At 39.2% G+C, this 17335-nt stretch overlaps 1 protein-coding gene across 6 annotated transcripts in view; it reads right to left on the reverse strand.

The window, feature by feature from the left end:
* Nucleotides 1-987: 987 nt before the first annotated feature.
* PWWP2A (PWWP domain containing 2A) overlaps nt 988-17335 on the reverse strand; it is a 113142-nt gene continuing 96794 nt past the window's right edge. For 3 of the 6 annotated variants that reach the window (XM_047780369.1, XM_047780280.1, XM_047780539.1), the window contains one exon: nt 14224-16829. In XM_047780369.1, the coding sequence (XP_047636325.1) occupies nt 15149-16829 (1681 nt within the window). In that variant the 3' untranslated portion in view covers nt 14224-15148. Of the gene's footprint in view, nt 1672-4092; nt 4213-7637; nt 7717-14223; nt 16830-17335 lie in introns of those variants that run through there. The other 3 variants (XM_047780460.1, XR_007134971.1, XM_047780633.1) reach the window with 3 other exon arrangements.

The following is a 17335-nucleotide window of genomic DNA, read 5'->3' on the forward strand; positions in this document are numbered from 1 at the left end:
GTCTGCAACCTATACCACACAACTCACAGCAAGGCCAGGGATCGAACCAGCAGCCGCATGGATACTAGTCAGATTCATTTCCTCTGTGCCACAAGAGGAACTCCCTTTATAAAGACAATTTTAGAATGTGATCAAGGCTTCTAATTACTCAGAGTGTAATTAGGATTTGCATTAACTTGCTAGAAACAAGACTGCCTACCTTTTCTCGAGTTGTAAAACAAGTATCAGTCAGGTATAGTAAATATTGTAAAACTCATCCAGAAATTTTTGTTAATTCTGAGTGTGGGGTTATTAAGTAACTGCAAACCTATATAGTTTGACCGCTTGAGCCAAATGCTTAGTTATGTTGCTTCAAATAAATTTTTTTTGGCATTTTTCCTTTTTTTTTTATTAAGTAATCAATATGGATTATCTTTCTGGTTTAAAAAATAATTCAGTATTGCCACTAAAAAACTTCAGTTTTATTATTAAAAGTACGGCACCATCAAATATAAAATGCCTTAAAAATGTAGTACTAACAGGTCTATCTGGTTTTCTCATTATTGTTTTTTTCTCTATTCATTAAAAAAAAATTAAGGTTTTTCAATAATATGTATTTTCTATAGACAAGAAAAACATCTAGGTCTCCATTAACAAGAATCCATACCCCATGCATGAAAAGTTCACCGTCTTTATGGGTCTGTTCCTGTTGCTTGTTCCCCAGGGTCAAGTCCCACCTGACACCTGTGAGAACTTCTTGCACTTAGAAAGCTGTAGAGAGAGGTCAACATCAAAATTGAGATATTGTCACCTTTTCTGAATTAGATAAAATCAGTAAGGACAGAGAAAAAAAGCTTCTCCGGCTCAGCAGAAGAACTAGCTCTTAAGAGTATATTTTCACTCCAAAACGAACACTAGCCTATCCACTTTGAGTCAGAATATGAAAGAATGTAGTAAAGAAAATGTGCACAAAATGTTAAATACTGGTGGCAAATAAATACATCTTAGTATGTTCTAACAAGCAAATGTATATTTAAGATACTATAGCCCTGCTTTATTAAAGAAAAGATCCAAATTTTCTCGGTGGGGCAGGGGCACTTTGCCATCCTTTTCGTAGGATGTTAGATAATCTTTTCTTGTTTCCACTGGCACCCTGAAGGAAGCATCGGCCTTGGCATTTGTGACTATTGCTGTTTCAGAGGAGAGCCATTCCAGAAACACCTTTGTTCCTATCCGAGCTGATTAACATTAAACTGCGGATACACACAAGTTTTAGTATGAAAAATAACTCAGCATTTCTGTCATCATCCCATGCCTTTTAGGCCTGTCCAAAATGTACTGAGAAGAACTTCACATTCAGAAGAAGTTACTGTCAGTGATTCTTCATACATAAAATTCAAGGGAGTTCTTCGCCTATTTCACATCACTTTTCTCCTCATCTCACGCATAATTTATTGCAGTAGTCTATTGTTAATAAAATATTCCCCTAATACCTTTTCTTCAGCTTAACACAGCACAATTTGCAAGTGCCCCTTGTATAGACTGTTGGTTTTAACCACTGCCTGATCATTTACTTCTTAGTGCAGCTTTAAAAATCTGAGTCTCCAATTTCATTCAGTCCTGATGCTCTGGTGTTCTCTGTGTCACTGTGGTGCAGGTCCATGAAACCAGCAGCCTGCTAATGTCTTTGTGCTGAAATATAGTAAAGAAAAGGAAGAAAACGTAGTTAAGTACAAGTAATTTATATGAGAAGAATGATATCCCTAATTAAATTAGAGCTATATACATTGTATCACATCCAATTTTTTTCTTTTAAATCAGTTAAACTTGAACAGCGTGGATTTTTGTGAGAAAACAACTCACTGCCACTATAAACCAGCAGAAACATTCATGTTATTTATGAAATATATCTGGCCAAATTCCAACACAAATAAAATGGTTGTCACTTTCAAATAGTCAATCTGCACATGAGTGTTTTTTTTTTTTAATACTTAATTGTGAATATTTGCCAAATAAAGGGGGGATTTTGCTTTGTTCTTTATTCTGCCATTTCACAAGTAACAATATTAAAGTTTGCAAGTCAGCTTCACCACTTGGACTATGAAACACCAGCAGACTTCCTCTAGCACAGGCTGCCTACAGGCTTAAGACACAAATTTATATGGGGGAAAAAAAAAAAAAACGGCTATGTAAAACTCAACTGCAGATCACACTGTCCACAAATGTGCAAGAGCAGAAAAGGAAAGGCATGGAGGGTGGCTCCCCGGTGGTAGACACACAGCACATCAAAAGGCATCAAGAGCACCATTTGGCTACTAGAAGCAACTTACGTACACTGGTTCAACTGACCACAGCATCCCTTGTTAAGCCAGCAAACCAAATTATCAGCAGAGGCACTCTGCACCTTAGCTCCAACAGAAAGCAGGCCACCAAGCAGAACGTTTATAAAGGGCAAGACCTGTAAAAATTACTGTCAAGTAGCAAGACTAGAATACCCAACATTACTGACCTTGCTTTGATACCAAACGGTGGTAGAAATCCCACTGAAACCTCTACAATCCCTGGTTATGCCCTTCAAACCTGGGAGCCTAAGTATCAATGAGAGTTTAAATTCCAAAACATGTGAGCAGTGGGAAGAATGACGATTATTTTTGGTCCAATGTATTTTTAAACTAAAGATATGGTACCTTCTGTGTAGTAATAACAGATAAAACAATAGAAAAAGAAAAAAAAAAACACCCCATCCTTCCCAGTATTTAACTTCCAAACATTTCAAAGTAGGTGTATTTCTTATTCTTTGACAGAACTCAAGATCTTCACTTCCAGTGCTGCCATGCTTCACTTACTGGATCAAAGCCTATAAAATAAATTTCACAGAGGGGTCTATCACATTTCTTCTCAAGCAATGAAAAGTGGCTTCTAGCCATAAATATTGCACACATCAAAACAGAAGGTGATGTAGTCCTTGCTACTAAAGAAACAGAATGACTAACATTTTAAAATTGAACACTGAGCTAAGGAAAGTTTTTATGTCTAAAACTAAGATACGGATATGATCATAATAAATTCAGACTCAGGGAACTTTGGAAGTAAATATCCCCATTTTATAAACTGAAAGAAAAAGGTAAACAGCCAATCCCCTGTACAATTTCACTTCCTTCTATTTACAACTCAACCTTAGTGAAGCCTATTCAAGTTGGCAGGAAAGCCAAGGACCAAAGCAGATCTTACTATTCCCATAGGAGGTGCAGAAAACTGAAAATGCTATTCCCTCAGATCACCTGGTAGCTATCACTCCTACATAGGTAAGAGTCCAAAATATCCCAGCCTCAATCCTGAATCCAACATGTGCCATTCTGACCCAGTTTGCAAATCACAGCTCACATACAATGATACAATTCAATTAATATCTCTTTACTAGCTTCAAACACTAGTGAGTTAAATAGCCTTAATTCAAGAAAGAAAAAAAAAAATCTAACTTCAAAAGCAGCACAACAAAATTCCCTCAACTTTTCCTGCGAGCCCCCAAATAAGCCTTTTAGGCATTATCCTAGGTGGTTTTAATAAACGTACTTAAATAGATTACAGATACATTTAAGCATTCCTCTTGAGTTTTGACTTGCCTTTTGTAAATGACAACGGTTTTGAGGTTTAATTCACTTATATATGTGTTCATATACAGCTACACATATCCTTATATATTAAGTAATGACTAAGGAGTAATGAGTATAAAAGTGACAGAGACTGAGACAGTGAAAAGATAAATCCAATACTTGACTTCCAGTGGACACTCAGTCATCCTTGACAAAATTCTGCAACTGTGACACCCAGCTTCTACCCTAGGAGTAACTCCTCTCAATTCAAGGAAGCTCGTGGGAGGCTAGCTCTACTTTTATTCTTCTTTTTTTTTAAACACAGCAGATAATACTGATTAAAAGTTATTTTCACTCATTCAAACTATCACTTACATGAATACACCCAGCTAACCAAGGTCAGTAAAGACAAGGAGAAAGAACTAATGCATCCCTTTAAATCTAGCCTAACCTACTTTGGGAATGATAAGGATGACATGATGCCCTCTTCACTCTGTGGCAGGGCTTAACACAGACAGACCTGCCCGTTTCACTGTTAACTTCAATGCTCCCAGTCTGAATCCACAGTGGTCTGTCAGACACTGTAAGGGAGCAGCAGGATTCGTCACTGTCTGATGTAATAGCTGCCATTTGTTGAGACCTATGGTAGAAAAAACCAAGTTAACAAAAATAGAGCAGTCATTTGAGTTCTTTTTAATCCATCTTACCAAAAAAAAATTTAAAAATAAGACCAAGCTTCAATTGAATTTTTCATAATTAATTTATCTTAGGTAACTCACTGGCTTCAAAGAACGTGAAGCTCTGGTAACAGGAAAAGACTTGGTGTATGCACACCAGTGCTGGCCAGGAGAGGGCACTCTCCAGCCCAAGTCAACTGAGCAGCCAAATGCCTAAAGGCTCATGAAGATGTTAGCCCTACAATAATGCTCACATTTAATGCTCCTGACAAAAAATTTTACTAGCCTAACACTAGGCCAGTGTTGGAGTAGTCATGATCTCCTCAGTATTCAACAGGGCCAAAGTTGTCACCCTATCTGTAGCATATCATGAATGAGCTCAGAGTTTCCCTCTTGAAGACTGACCAAAAACTGCCCAAGTCCCATTCTCCTTCAATGCCAGGGGGGAGCATCAGGCCTGAGCTTACTGTGAGCTAACCACCTGCTTGAAATGGGTTTGACAAGGTTAGTTTCTCATTTAAGCATAATTCAGGTAAAAGATTATTGTTTTAAGTCTTACTTTTTAAACTATTTACTTGTTTCCTACTTCCCTACTTTAAATACAGTATAAATAAGAAACAACTCATCTATCTCATCAGTGTAATCAACTCTGGGATCACAGATTTAAACATTCAGTCCCTACAACATGTTTTTAAATGCTAAACCAGAAGTGTAGCATATAATCAAAACCTTAAGGCTCTTCTGCCACTGAAAAAGAGAAACTTTATATACCTGATCAAGAAATACATACACGTTTACTTAATTTTAATAATTTTTTTCTTTTTTGTCTTTTTAGGGCCACACCCATGGCATATGGAGGTTCCCAGGCTAGGGGTCTAATTGGAGCTACAGCTGGCAGCCTACACCACAGACACAGCAGCACCAGATCTGAGCCACGTCTGTGACCTACACCACAGCTCATGACAATGCCAGATCCTTAACCCACTGAGCAAGGCCAGGGATCAAACCTACAACCTCATGGTTCCTAGTCGGATGTGTTTCTGCTGTGCCACGACAGGAACTCCAAGAGTAATTTTCTTAAATGAGGTTTAATAATGAAGTTTAATAAAGGATATTTATTCTTTTTTTAATGAGAAAACTTAAATATACTACTAGCTATAATGGAATAGCAGTCACACAAGAAAAAAAGATGAATGTACAAGGAATTTATCTTTTGAACCTCTCTATATTTAAAACTTGGGTTTCAATAATCATTCTAAAAAAATCTTTTTTTTTTTGTCTTTTTGCCATTTCTTGGGCCGCTCCCACGGCATATGGAGGTTCCCAGGCTAGGGGTCGAATCGGAGCTGTAGCTGCCAGCCTACACCAGAGCCACAGCAACTCGGGATCCGAGCCGCGTCTGCAACCTACACCACGGCTCATGGCAACGCAGGATCACTAACCCACTGAGCAAGGGCAGGGATCGAACCTGCAACCTCATGGTTCCTAGTCGGATTCATTAACCACTGCGCGACGACGGGAACTCCAAAATCTTCTTTTCAATTCTAGCCAAGAGGAGAATGAGAAGCTGCATCAAAGAATGGTGTTATCCATGTGCATTTCCCCTCTCCAGTGCCATGTAAAAAACAAACATGCAAGACCCCAGTCCACGGAGTCTGGCCCGTTAGTCTTTTGTGTTCATGTTCAAGATGAGTTTCCTCTTAATGCTTTTAGGATCTCTAGGTCTGTCCTAAGAAACTGGCTGCAGTCATAGGATCCATTAGCAAGGGCCAGGGCACGCTGGCAATGAAGCGTAAAAGTAAGAAGACCGCATTAAAAAAGAAAAAAAATAAGAAGACGGCCCTGATGAAAGGCTACAATTTCATTGGAAATTATTTTGTCCTTGACGAGAAAGCTTACATGCAACAATGGCAACTATTCCTGGGACGCAGCAAAGATATAAAGGGGCACATCAGAACGAGGAAAATAAACATACAATCTCCCCATCTCCCTTTCAGAGTGTGAGAAAGGAGCAGAGGAGGTCACACTCTTAAAGCAAAGCCCAGAACTAAAAACTGAAGAATTAAGATTATATGCATGTAGCTACTGTCTTCCTGGACAGTTGATATAAATTTTCTCTTATACAATGTAGAAAAATTCAATATGAACAACCAGGAAAGGCATAAATAAGTGCCTCATTTTGTAACAGACATTCTGGTTTCCTAGTCTTTTGTTTTTTGTTTTCAGGGCTGAACCCACGGCATATGCAAGTCCCAGGCTAGGGGTCAAATCAGAGCTGCAGCTGCCGGCCTACACAACAGCCACAGCAACACAGGATCAAAGCTGCATCTGTGACCTACACCACATCCAGCTCAGGGAAATGCTGGGTCCTCAACCGACTAAGCGAGGGCAAGGATCAAACCCACATCCTCATGGATACTAGTCGGATTCATTTCCGCTTCGCCACAATGTAAACTCCATGGTTTTCTAGTCTCAATATTATTTTTCTAACCAGTTAATTTTCTAGAGTTTTAGACAAACTGCAGCACAACAGGACTCACACCAAAATATGGCAATAAAAAGGAAATGTTAAAGTCTGCTTTTTTACCACTTGGCAGAACACCACTGTCCAGGAAAACTCAGCTAATCTGCACAACTTAAAAGCTGACAGTACAGCTTTGAGGTTCTAATACCTTTGGAAAGTCCTCCTAAAATGACCTCCTGAACCCACCGGCTCAGACACTTCTCATGCCTTTGAAAGGATGTGAGATGTGCCAGGCTTCAGAGCTGGTGACTGCTCATTAGTACATAAGTGTCTGAATCACAATTACTTTTTCATTCAAGAGTCAAAATATGTTAATGCGCCTCTACCCTCACCATAATCCCTATAACTGCCAACCCAGTGGCCCTCCACAAATGCCTGTTGGAACCAGTCAGTGCATGGCTACTTTAGTTTTGGCCAATCATACTACGATTACTGGAATTTTCAAGTAAGTAGTATTCCTGTAACATTTTTTCATCTATATGTTGCAGAAAGATACCATCAAAAGCTACCTAAATGAAATTTCTATGCCACACAAAGTGGTAATTGTGGTGATGACAGCAAGTATTTATGCAAATCTTAAGCGAGGCACTTTATTGCTTTAAACATTGATTCTTCCAATTACCTTTTGAGGAGGTACTATTACTCTCCCCCATTTCACAGATGATGAAACTGAGGTAACCTGCCTAAGATCACATAGCTTCTAAGTGGCAGATCCAAGTCAGGCTTAGCCTAGAAATCTGTCCCAAGAGCCTGTACTTTCATCAACCAAATGCCTGAAAAGTGAAAAAGAATGCTTCTTTGCTCAATGAAGGACTGATTATGAGTACTATTAGTGCAAAAATGTTAAGGAACACTCCAACTCACCTGTACCACTGGCAAGTAATATTCTCATTAAGTATCCATTTATATCATTTGTAATCAACAGGATAATCTTCTCACATTTCTAAAAAAGAGTATCCCCACATAAGCAAAAAACTTATACTTCTCCTGGGGAAAAAAAATTTATTACTTCTAGGCCTTCTTGGTAGCTTGTAAGCAGACTTTGACTGCAGAGAACTGAGGGACACTGAAACTACAGAATTATCTTAATTATTTAAAAAACAGGGCAGTTCCCATCATGGCACAGTGGTTAAAGCATCCGACTAGGAACCATGAGGTTGGGGGTTCAATCCCTGGCCTTGCTCAGTAGTAGGTTAAGGATCTGGCATTGCCGTGAGCTGTGGTGTAGGTCACAGAGGTGGCTCAGATCCCACGCTGCTGTGGCTCTGGCGTAGGCCGGAGGCTACAGCTCCAATTAGACTCCTAGCCTGGAAACCTCCATATGCCGAGGTGCGTGAGCTGTGGTGTAGGTTACAGGCACAGCTTTGATCTGGTGTTGCTGTGGCTCTGACGTACATAGGCTGGCAGCTATAGCTCCAATTAGACCCCCTAGCCTGGGAACCTCCATATGCCGAGGGTGCGGCCCTAAAAGGACAAAAGACAAAAAAAAAATTTTAAAAACAAAAAACAAGCCCTTGCTAAAACTTGATATGCATTGTAATTACAAACTTTTAAATTTACATAAGGGAAAAAGTGTGATTATAACAAGTCTTAACATTTTGGTTGTGGAGCATCTGTTTTTCCTTTTTCCTCTGTTTACTTTTTAGGGCTGCATCTGCAGCATATGAAAGTTCTCAGGCTAGCAGTCAAATTGGAGCTGCAGCTGGGGGACTGAGCTGCAACTGCTGGCCTATGCTGCAGCCACAGCAATGCAGCATCCGAGCCCCTATCTGCAACCTCCACCACAGCTCTCCGCAACACAGGATCCTTAACCCACTGAGCAAGGCCAGGAATCAAACCTGCATCCTCATGGATATCAGTTGGGTTCTTAACCCGCTGAGCCACAACAGGCTGGGAACTCGTTTTTCCTCTAGAAATCTGCACTGGGATAGAAAAAATTATAATTAAGTTTAAATCATGGTTTGGGGCAGTAAAAGATTTCTAAGGCTTTAACAAAAGGAGATAAATTGTCATATTATGATAGAAGGAAAATTCCCTATTTGAATAATGGTCATTTTATTCAACTTACTTTTCATTGAGATCTTAGAAATATCAGGAATTTAAAGAAAAACATTTAATTCATATTTTGATTTCAGACCAGTTATTATAAAACAGGCCATTTTCAACATCTAAGGTTTTTTTGTTTTTTGTTTTTTTTTTCTTTTTGCCTTTTCTGGGGCCACTTCCATGGCATATGGAGGTTCCCAGGCTAGGGGTCTAATCGGAGCTGTAGCCACCGGCCTACACCAGAGCCACAGCAACGTGGATCCAAGCCGCGTCTGCAACCTACACCACAGCTCACGGCAACGCCGGATCGTTAACCCACTGAGCAAGGGCAGGGACCGAACCTGCAACCTCATGGTTCCTAGTCGGATTCATTAACCACTGATCCACCGCAGCAACTCCTCAACATCTAAGTTTTATGAAATTTATAAAAAAATGTCCAACAGAAGGCCTACAATTTAGACACTATATACAGCCATCCAAATTTCTTATTAAAAAATGAGAACTTGACACAAATTCATTATTTGAATAAATCCTTATACTTTTTTGGGTTTTTTTTTTGTTTTTGGGGTTGGTTTTTTTTTTTTTTTTTTTTACTTTTTAGGGCTGCACCCGTGGTATATGGAAGTTCTCAGGCTAGGGGTCCAATCGGAGCTGCAGCAGCTGGCCTATGCCACAGCCACAGCAACACAGGATCCAAACTGCATCTGCGACCTATGCCACAGCTCCTGGCAATGCCGGATCCTTAACCCACTGAGCAAGGCCAGGGATAGAACCTGCGTCCTCATGGATACTAGTCAGATTTGTTTCCACTGAGCCACAACAGAAACTCCTAAATCCTTATACCTTTTGAGTCTAGAGTTTCTTCTTGTTTTACACATCCCCACAGCCAATCTTTAGTTTATGCTTACATAACATAGGAAATCTCTAAGCAAAAACTCAAGTTTGGCAATTAGCTTTCTCAGAGATTAGATTCATCAAAATCTGGGAGTTCCTCTCGTGGCTCAGCAGAAATGAACCCAACAAGTATCCATGAGGATGTGGGTTCAATCCCTAGCCTCTCAGTGGGTTAAAGATCTGGTGTTGCCATGAGCTGTGGCACAGGACACAGATGAGGCTCTGATGCCACAGAGCTGTGTAGTGTAGGCCAGCAGCTGCAGCTCTGATTCGACCCCTAGCCTGGGAACTTCCATATGCCCTGGGTATAGCCCTTAAAAAAAAAGAAGAAGAAAAAAAATTTTGACTCAATCTAAAGATGATTTAAAGGAATGTTATACAACTTAGTATTTCCTACCAAAGTGTTGTATATAAGATCTTAGACTCTTAATAGAATTATCTACCTATGTCTAGGCATGTTCTTTTTCCATTGATAGTAATGACATAAAAAGTAGAAAAAACAAGGAGTTTCCATTGTGGCTCAGCACGTCAAAAACCCAAACAGTATCCATGAGCACGCGGGTTCAATCCCTGGCATTGCTCAGTGGGTTAGGGATCTGGTGTTGCCACAAGCTTCCATGTAGGTCATGGATGCAGCCCAGATCTGGCGTTGCTGTGGCTGGGGCGGAGTCTGGCAGCTGCACCTCAATTTGACTCCTTGCCCAGGAACTTCACATGCTGAGGGTGTGGCCCTAAAAAAGACCAAAAAAAAATTTGTAATAGTACACATCTTATAAAAATATGGCAAAGAGTGTGATGGTATATATATAAATTATGGAAATTAACTCCACTACTGAAACCATTTAAATGGTTTCCATATTCATAAAATTGTCTAAAACTATTGCTTTTGTCACTAGGAGGTAGTAGTTTTAAGCTAAAAACTACTCTTAAGAGTATTTACTAGATAAAGGCAGTCATGCACATTGACCTAAAGCAGTTATAGTTCTTAGAAACGGCACCATTAAGACTGGTGCAGGACTGCAGGCTGACTAGGAAGGAGTGCAGGAAGCCAGGCTGCCAGTACTATGAACCAACCAGTGCCTAAGAGCACTGCTGTGACTTAATTTCCTAACATCTTCAAAAGCAATGCCATTCAAACTTAAAAGATTTATATCAAAAACCAAATTATAGATGGATGGTACCATCCAACAATGTGGATGGTATTTAATGCCACAGAACTATACACTGAAAAATGGGAGTTCCCTGGTGGCCTGGCGAGTTAAGGATCCGGCACTTTCACTGATGTGATACAGGTTCAGTCCCTGGCCTGGGAACTTCAACATGCTGTGGGTAAGGCCAAAATGGTAAACTTTATGTTAAGTCTATCCAACAATTTTTTAAATACAAAAAAAAAGCTCAGCGAATCACAATCCTCTATTAATATGAAGGAAAAAATGATTTCACCTAAAGTCTCAAAAAAAGTTAAGGGAAAAAAGCTCCCACTCAAGTCATGCCCCTCCCCCACCCCAAGGCTGTACCTTCAGCATATGGAAATTCCCAGGCTAGGGGTCGAATCGGAGCTGTAGCTGCCAGCCAACACCACAGCCACAGCAAATGGGATCCAAGCAGAGTCTGTGACCTACACCACAGCTACAGCAGCACTGGATCCAAAACCCTGAGCCAGGGCAGGGATCAAACCTGCATGCTCAAGGACACCATGATGGATTCTTAACCTGCTGAGCCACACTGCAGCATATGTAGTTCCCAGGCCAGGGAAAGGATCAGATCTCAGCAGTAGCTGCAGCAACACCAGATCCTTTAACCCACTGTGCTGAGCCAGGGACCGAACCTGTGTCCCAGCAATCCAGAGATACCTCAGATCTCATTATGCCACAGTGGGAACTCCAAGCTTTCATTTCTTAAAATTCTATTCACTCTTTGTTGAATGAAGGAGTAAACTGTAAATACAGAATATGAAAGACTATGTTAACTAAGTCAGAACTAGGTAAAAGGCAGATTAGCCATTTTATTTCTCCTGGTAATTGGCATGGAACCAGCTTTCAGTTCTATTTATGAATTCCCTCTATTAGGAATTTCAGTTTTAATAGCAATCTTATTAGTACAATATCAAAGCAAACACTAAATCAAGCATTCTTCCTAGCAAATGCTCTATTGGAGGCCACCACTGGACACAAAACACTGTCCTGAATTAAAACATTATCTTTTCTAGACATCTGCCACTCTGCTACAAGCACTAACAAATGTGAACCAACGCAGCACTAAATGTAGAAAAACTCACAATTTAAAATGTGCAAAAGATAAGTTTGATATTTCCAGTTCCCAATTCAGGTATTCTGCATTTTATATATAAAGGGATGTAAATGTGTATCTTCAACATTGCCAGTAGTGCTCAGTGTTTTATAAATTACAAATTCAGACCTAATGAAGGTGTATTCATTTAGCTGACCTTACTGTTCCGTATCCTTTGCCTGCAGTCCATCCTCATTTCTGTAATTCGGGTATACTGCTTTTTCTGCTTAGTACCAATCTAAAATTACTTATAAACTCCCCAAGTCCTGCAAATGGACTTCACACTAGTGAATTCTACTTTCTGTCTTACTGTTATCGCAGGTCTCTTGTTCCCGATCTATAAATGGGAGTCCCTTCCAAATTTAAAGAACAGACCCCTATAAAAGGGTAAAACACTTTAAAGCTTTACATCTCTCGAGATTTTTAGAAAAACATCTTTAGTTTTTATTCCTCACTTAGTTTCCCCCTCTTACTAATCCTGTTCTAGACACTTTTCTAAGACCACAGATTTTTGGCCTAAGCCTAGTTTTCTCTCTGCAATGGGAAAAAAAATCCATGTTTACCTCCATATAAAAAGGGTCTCCTTTTTGTTGTTAAGAGAAATCTAAGAACTAATTGGCTACACTTACCCTCAACTCTGTCTCCATATACAGTAGGTACTGGACAAATCTTAGCTGCTTAAGAAATTTCTATGTGAATAAAACATTGTTTAACATGCAACTGTTGGATTAGTGTCTAGAATATACAGTACATCTTATAGATTATAGAAATTCTTTAAAATTTCTTATTGAAACTTCAGATAAATACACCAGATACCTGGTTTAAAACGGAGGGATTATTTGGCCTAATTAGAGATCACGCACATCTGTGATTATGCTTCAACTTTTCCCTCAAAGGTATGGACTATATATATCAAATTGTTACTTTCGTACACAACAATCATGATTTTATCATTTTCTTCTTTTTCCCCATGGCTTCTGTAACAAATCAAATTAGGTTTATGCCATAAGGGCCCATTTGCCCGAGCAGTCGACTGCATTAGGAATATTCAGTGTTAAAACCACTATGTTATATATAACTCACCTGGATCACTACGCGAAGCCTTGGATTATATAATGTTGATGACTCTGCTTTGCCTGATTTAAATCTTTCTGCACCTTAGATTTCAAACTCTGAAAATTATCTGAATGAACAAATTTACTAGTCTGAAATACTTGGAATATCTTTTAAGATACTTCCTTAAAGCCTCTCAATCATACTGTGAACTTCTTTCAACCTGTTATAATAAAAGAATTTTCCAAATAGTATAATTGTTTCTGTTTGCAGGAGAGAATATGTTCTATTCAAGTGAAACCTCTTTTTTAAAATTGTGTGTTTATTATAATCAAAAAGCATTGACTGAGTTCCCAAGGAGAAACTCTACTTGCTTTTACAGAACCCTTAGATAAATCAAAGAAGTCCATAAGCTTAAGAAAGCTGTCAAAAGACTACAATTTTTAATCTCCATTAATCTTCCCCATAATTCCATAGTAACTAAGGTATTTCAAACTGGATTACTTAGAAATCCATAAAAAGTTCTCTTTAAAAGTGTCAAATTGACATTAAATTAAAAAGTTAAGACAAAAAAGTATGAAAGCAACTTAAAAGTTCTTAGAACAAACTTGCCTCCACAGGCATTCAGATTTTTAAGGATACAAAGATAAAAATGGAATATAAGAAATCAACTCTAAGGGACAAATGGACCTTGTAGAAAATAGTGAGCTAAGCTATAAGCCCCAAAAGTAATGATATGTGAGGCATAAGACCAAGCAGAAAAGAGACTGGTTGTAATTACCCAAATGATAAAAAAAAAAAAAAAAAGAAAAGAAAGAAAAAAGAGGCATGTGATGAAGTATTAGGCTCAAAATGAGAAAATTAAAACCCACACACTTATGAGAAATTGGCAGAATAGAAATTGCTTCTATTCTCAAACCTAGAAGCATACCAGACCTCTATACTACAAAACCTCATTTTAAGAATATATTGATTAGTCACTTATTTGAATTTTATCTATGCTCAGAGTATTATATATTCCCTGATAGGGCAGACAGGAAAATAAGTGATTTTTCACCTTCTCTAGACACTATTACAAATAATTTTCTACCATCTTGAACTTTTTCAAAGCTTTTTGAGAAACACACACAAATAATTTGGATTTAGTCGATTTTATTTACAGCTTTTTTTTTTTTTTACATTTCAGAGCATTACACAATTACATTTTCTCATTTTCTGACCTGCAAACAGATACCTTAAACGGAAATATTTTTTAAAAATTATCAAACTAGGTACATCCAAAAACGCAATAATTACACATATGACAATGAATTCACAAAGTGTAATTTACCAGGACGTATCCTAAGAATTTAGGAACAGTCTGTCAGTCAGGAGAAATCTGACCAAATTTAGCAGTCAACTATTTACATATCCAAAGACAAACCTATCTAAACTCCCAAACCAGAAGTTTGAAAGTTTTTAAGTCTCCATTAAACAAAAGAGAGTGATGATTCAAACCTAGCCAGCCTTGACAGTCTTAATTCCCCTATACTGGGCTATTTCCCCAGTCTGGAACTCAACAGCAAGCATCTCAGCTTGTCAAACTACTAAGTATCAAACTCTTGTGCCATTATGCACATAGAACGGCAAAGTGTGCATTAATTAAAAGACAAGTAGTCATTAAACATCCAAACTATCCCCCCAGCTCACCAGCCCTTACTATGATCCCAAATATGTAACCTGTGTCACATAGTGACAGGCTATATTTTCTATGTGTATGTATCTATGTATATATACACACATACACACAGTACTAGGTACAAATGTCAATTAACAGTCCCTGCAAAAATTCATTTTCAGTTGAGGCTATGGCTCCTATGCCTTGGGATGATATTAGACTTCAAAACTGAAAAACACTGCTAAAATATCACTTCCTTAAGACAAAATTTGATTCCTTGTTCAGTTTAAGCTTCTCGGTCTAAAAATGGCTATAAGGTTAAGTATAAAAAAGCAGCCAACTGAGTGCAATCTCTCTCCAGTTTGGCCAAGCTATTTCGTAGACTAGAAAATCTGTGGTGCCTTCCAAAGGTTCTTGCCTACCTTACTGTCCGTGTTCACGTTTCAAATTGGGTCAACAAAGCCCGCACTTCAGGGGTCAGCTGCTTGGCAGCCTTAGCTGCCTCTGTGATAGCCTTGCGATACAGGCCCTTTCTCTTCTTATTAAAGCGTGACTGGAAGTTTTCTAAAAAGGGGGAGAGTTGCGAAAGAGCCAAGAAAGATGTTGTTGGAGACCCGAACCATGAAATACGGGCCTCCTGTCGGACTAAAAGGCCGTTATCTTTCCGGCTCACAGTTATAGTAAGAATACGGGCTGGCCACCAGGGGAAGCCATATATCTTGGCCCAAACAATGTCCCCTACACATATGGTCCTGCCATCTGGTGTGACACACTTAGAGACGTTTTTGGAAAAGACTTTCATTTTCAAGGAATTACTGAGCTTTTTCTCTTCCTTTGAAGAGGAGGGAGTGGAGGTGGAAGGTGCATGCATACACCCTGGAGGAAAATCAAAGCTTTCAGAAGAACTACACTCAGAGTTGGAGGATTTCAAATCATCTGTGCTATCAATGCTACACACTGAAGCACTGGAAGAGTCAGATTTCTTTTGATTTAGGGTCATGTAAACAGAGATATTGCTTTTGCTGCCCTTTTTGCCCAGTGTCTGTGGTTCATCCTGCTCACCAGGCACAGGCACTTGAGTTGTGTCCTGAACCTCACTGCTGGCCTCTTCAGGGCCTTTGGAAGGACTCTGATTTTCTGAAGGGGCCTCACCTGCTGAGCGCGTAGAGGTGCAGCGGGACTGAGGCTTGGGTGCCATCTTGCCACTCCGCATTTTCTCCAGTCCTGTCTTCAGAGAAGAGTCATTTTCTTCATTCCTGTACCTCTGTGGTTTTAAACGAACCCGGGGTGGAAGGGAACCTGAGCTAGGATTCTGATATCGTCGTGTGAAATGGACTTTTGAATGCGCACTTCTGGACGTAGAGGTGTCACTTTGCTTCTTCTGTGCCTTTTCTTTGGCAATTTTCAAAACTTCCCGAGCTTTTGCATGATCCATGTTCTTACTCTGGAGCACTTTTTTAGTACTTAACTGAGCTTTTGATGTATTTGCCTGAGCAGAAACTTTGACTACTCTGCCTCTGCTGTGAGCAATATTTGAAACCTTAACCACAGCATTTCTTTTCTGGCTTTCGTTTTGGTTTTTCCCATCCACTTTATGGTCAGTTTTCAGTTTTTTGTTCACAGTAGTTACACTTTCATTTCTCCGTTTTTTATCTTCATATTTAGAAGAGTCACTTGCATTACTACCTTTTCTAATTTCTTTTTTTTCAGCAACAACACTGTTTTTGCATTTGTCACACAAGACTTGCCTGGGTCGTAGTTTAATAGCATTCATTATTGAAGTAGGTTCTTCCCTGTACATTTTTCGTTTGGGTCGCTTAATTTTCCGAGGAGGTGGCTGAGGTATTGATTGGTTATATGTGTCCCTGATAAACAAAGGGGGAGGATAAGGTGCTCCTTCATGGAAGAGAGGCGGTGGTTTGGAAGTCCACAGGCTTTCGGCCAAGCTCAGCTCGGGAGGTGGGACAGGAGAAGGGACATCAGGAACAGCACCATTCACTTCCCGCTTCACTTCTGTCCCTGCTTGGAATGTATTACTTTGGAGCTGCATGGCTTCAGGTTTATCCTTATATTCCCTTTTGGGAAATATTGTCACAGGGATCCCATGAGGCCCAAACCTTTGAAAGAAAGGAAAAGAGCCATTAAGTTAAGGTCTTTAATTTTCTTGAAACCGATGTTTATTTGAGCCTTCTTGAAAACTATTTCACATTTAAAAAAAAAAAAAAAAAACCTATGTAAGAACACCTCCCTGCAAAAGTGCTAAAGCATTCCTTTTTTTGGTCTTACATTTTAGGTAAACTTGATGAGAAATACTTAGTGCTCTAAGCAATGCCAGAATAGCTGACATTATCTAAAACAGATCTTGCCCGTCTTGAATCAGAAAGGATGTGCTATCAGGTAGCTTAATGTTTAATGTCATTTGATACAACATTCCCCCAACTATAGACAGCATATTCAATAAATGCAGTTATAAATCTGTAACATATATATCTTCCTCTGGCTATAATAGCTTTTAAAAGCTTCACAAGCAGAGTGAGCCTTAACTACCCCAAAATTTTTAATCAGTAAAATCCCATCTCCACTTTACTGTTTAAACACTAAAGATTCAAAGACATTTGCTTCT

The sequence above is a fragment of the Phacochoerus africanus genome, chromosome 1, assembly GCF_016906955.1.
Source record: "Phacochoerus africanus isolate WHEZ1 chromosome 1, ROS_Pafr_v1, whole genome shotgun sequence".
Taxonomy (NCBI): Eukaryota; Metazoa; Chordata; class Mammalia; order Artiodactyla; family Suidae; genus Phacochoerus; species Phacochoerus africanus.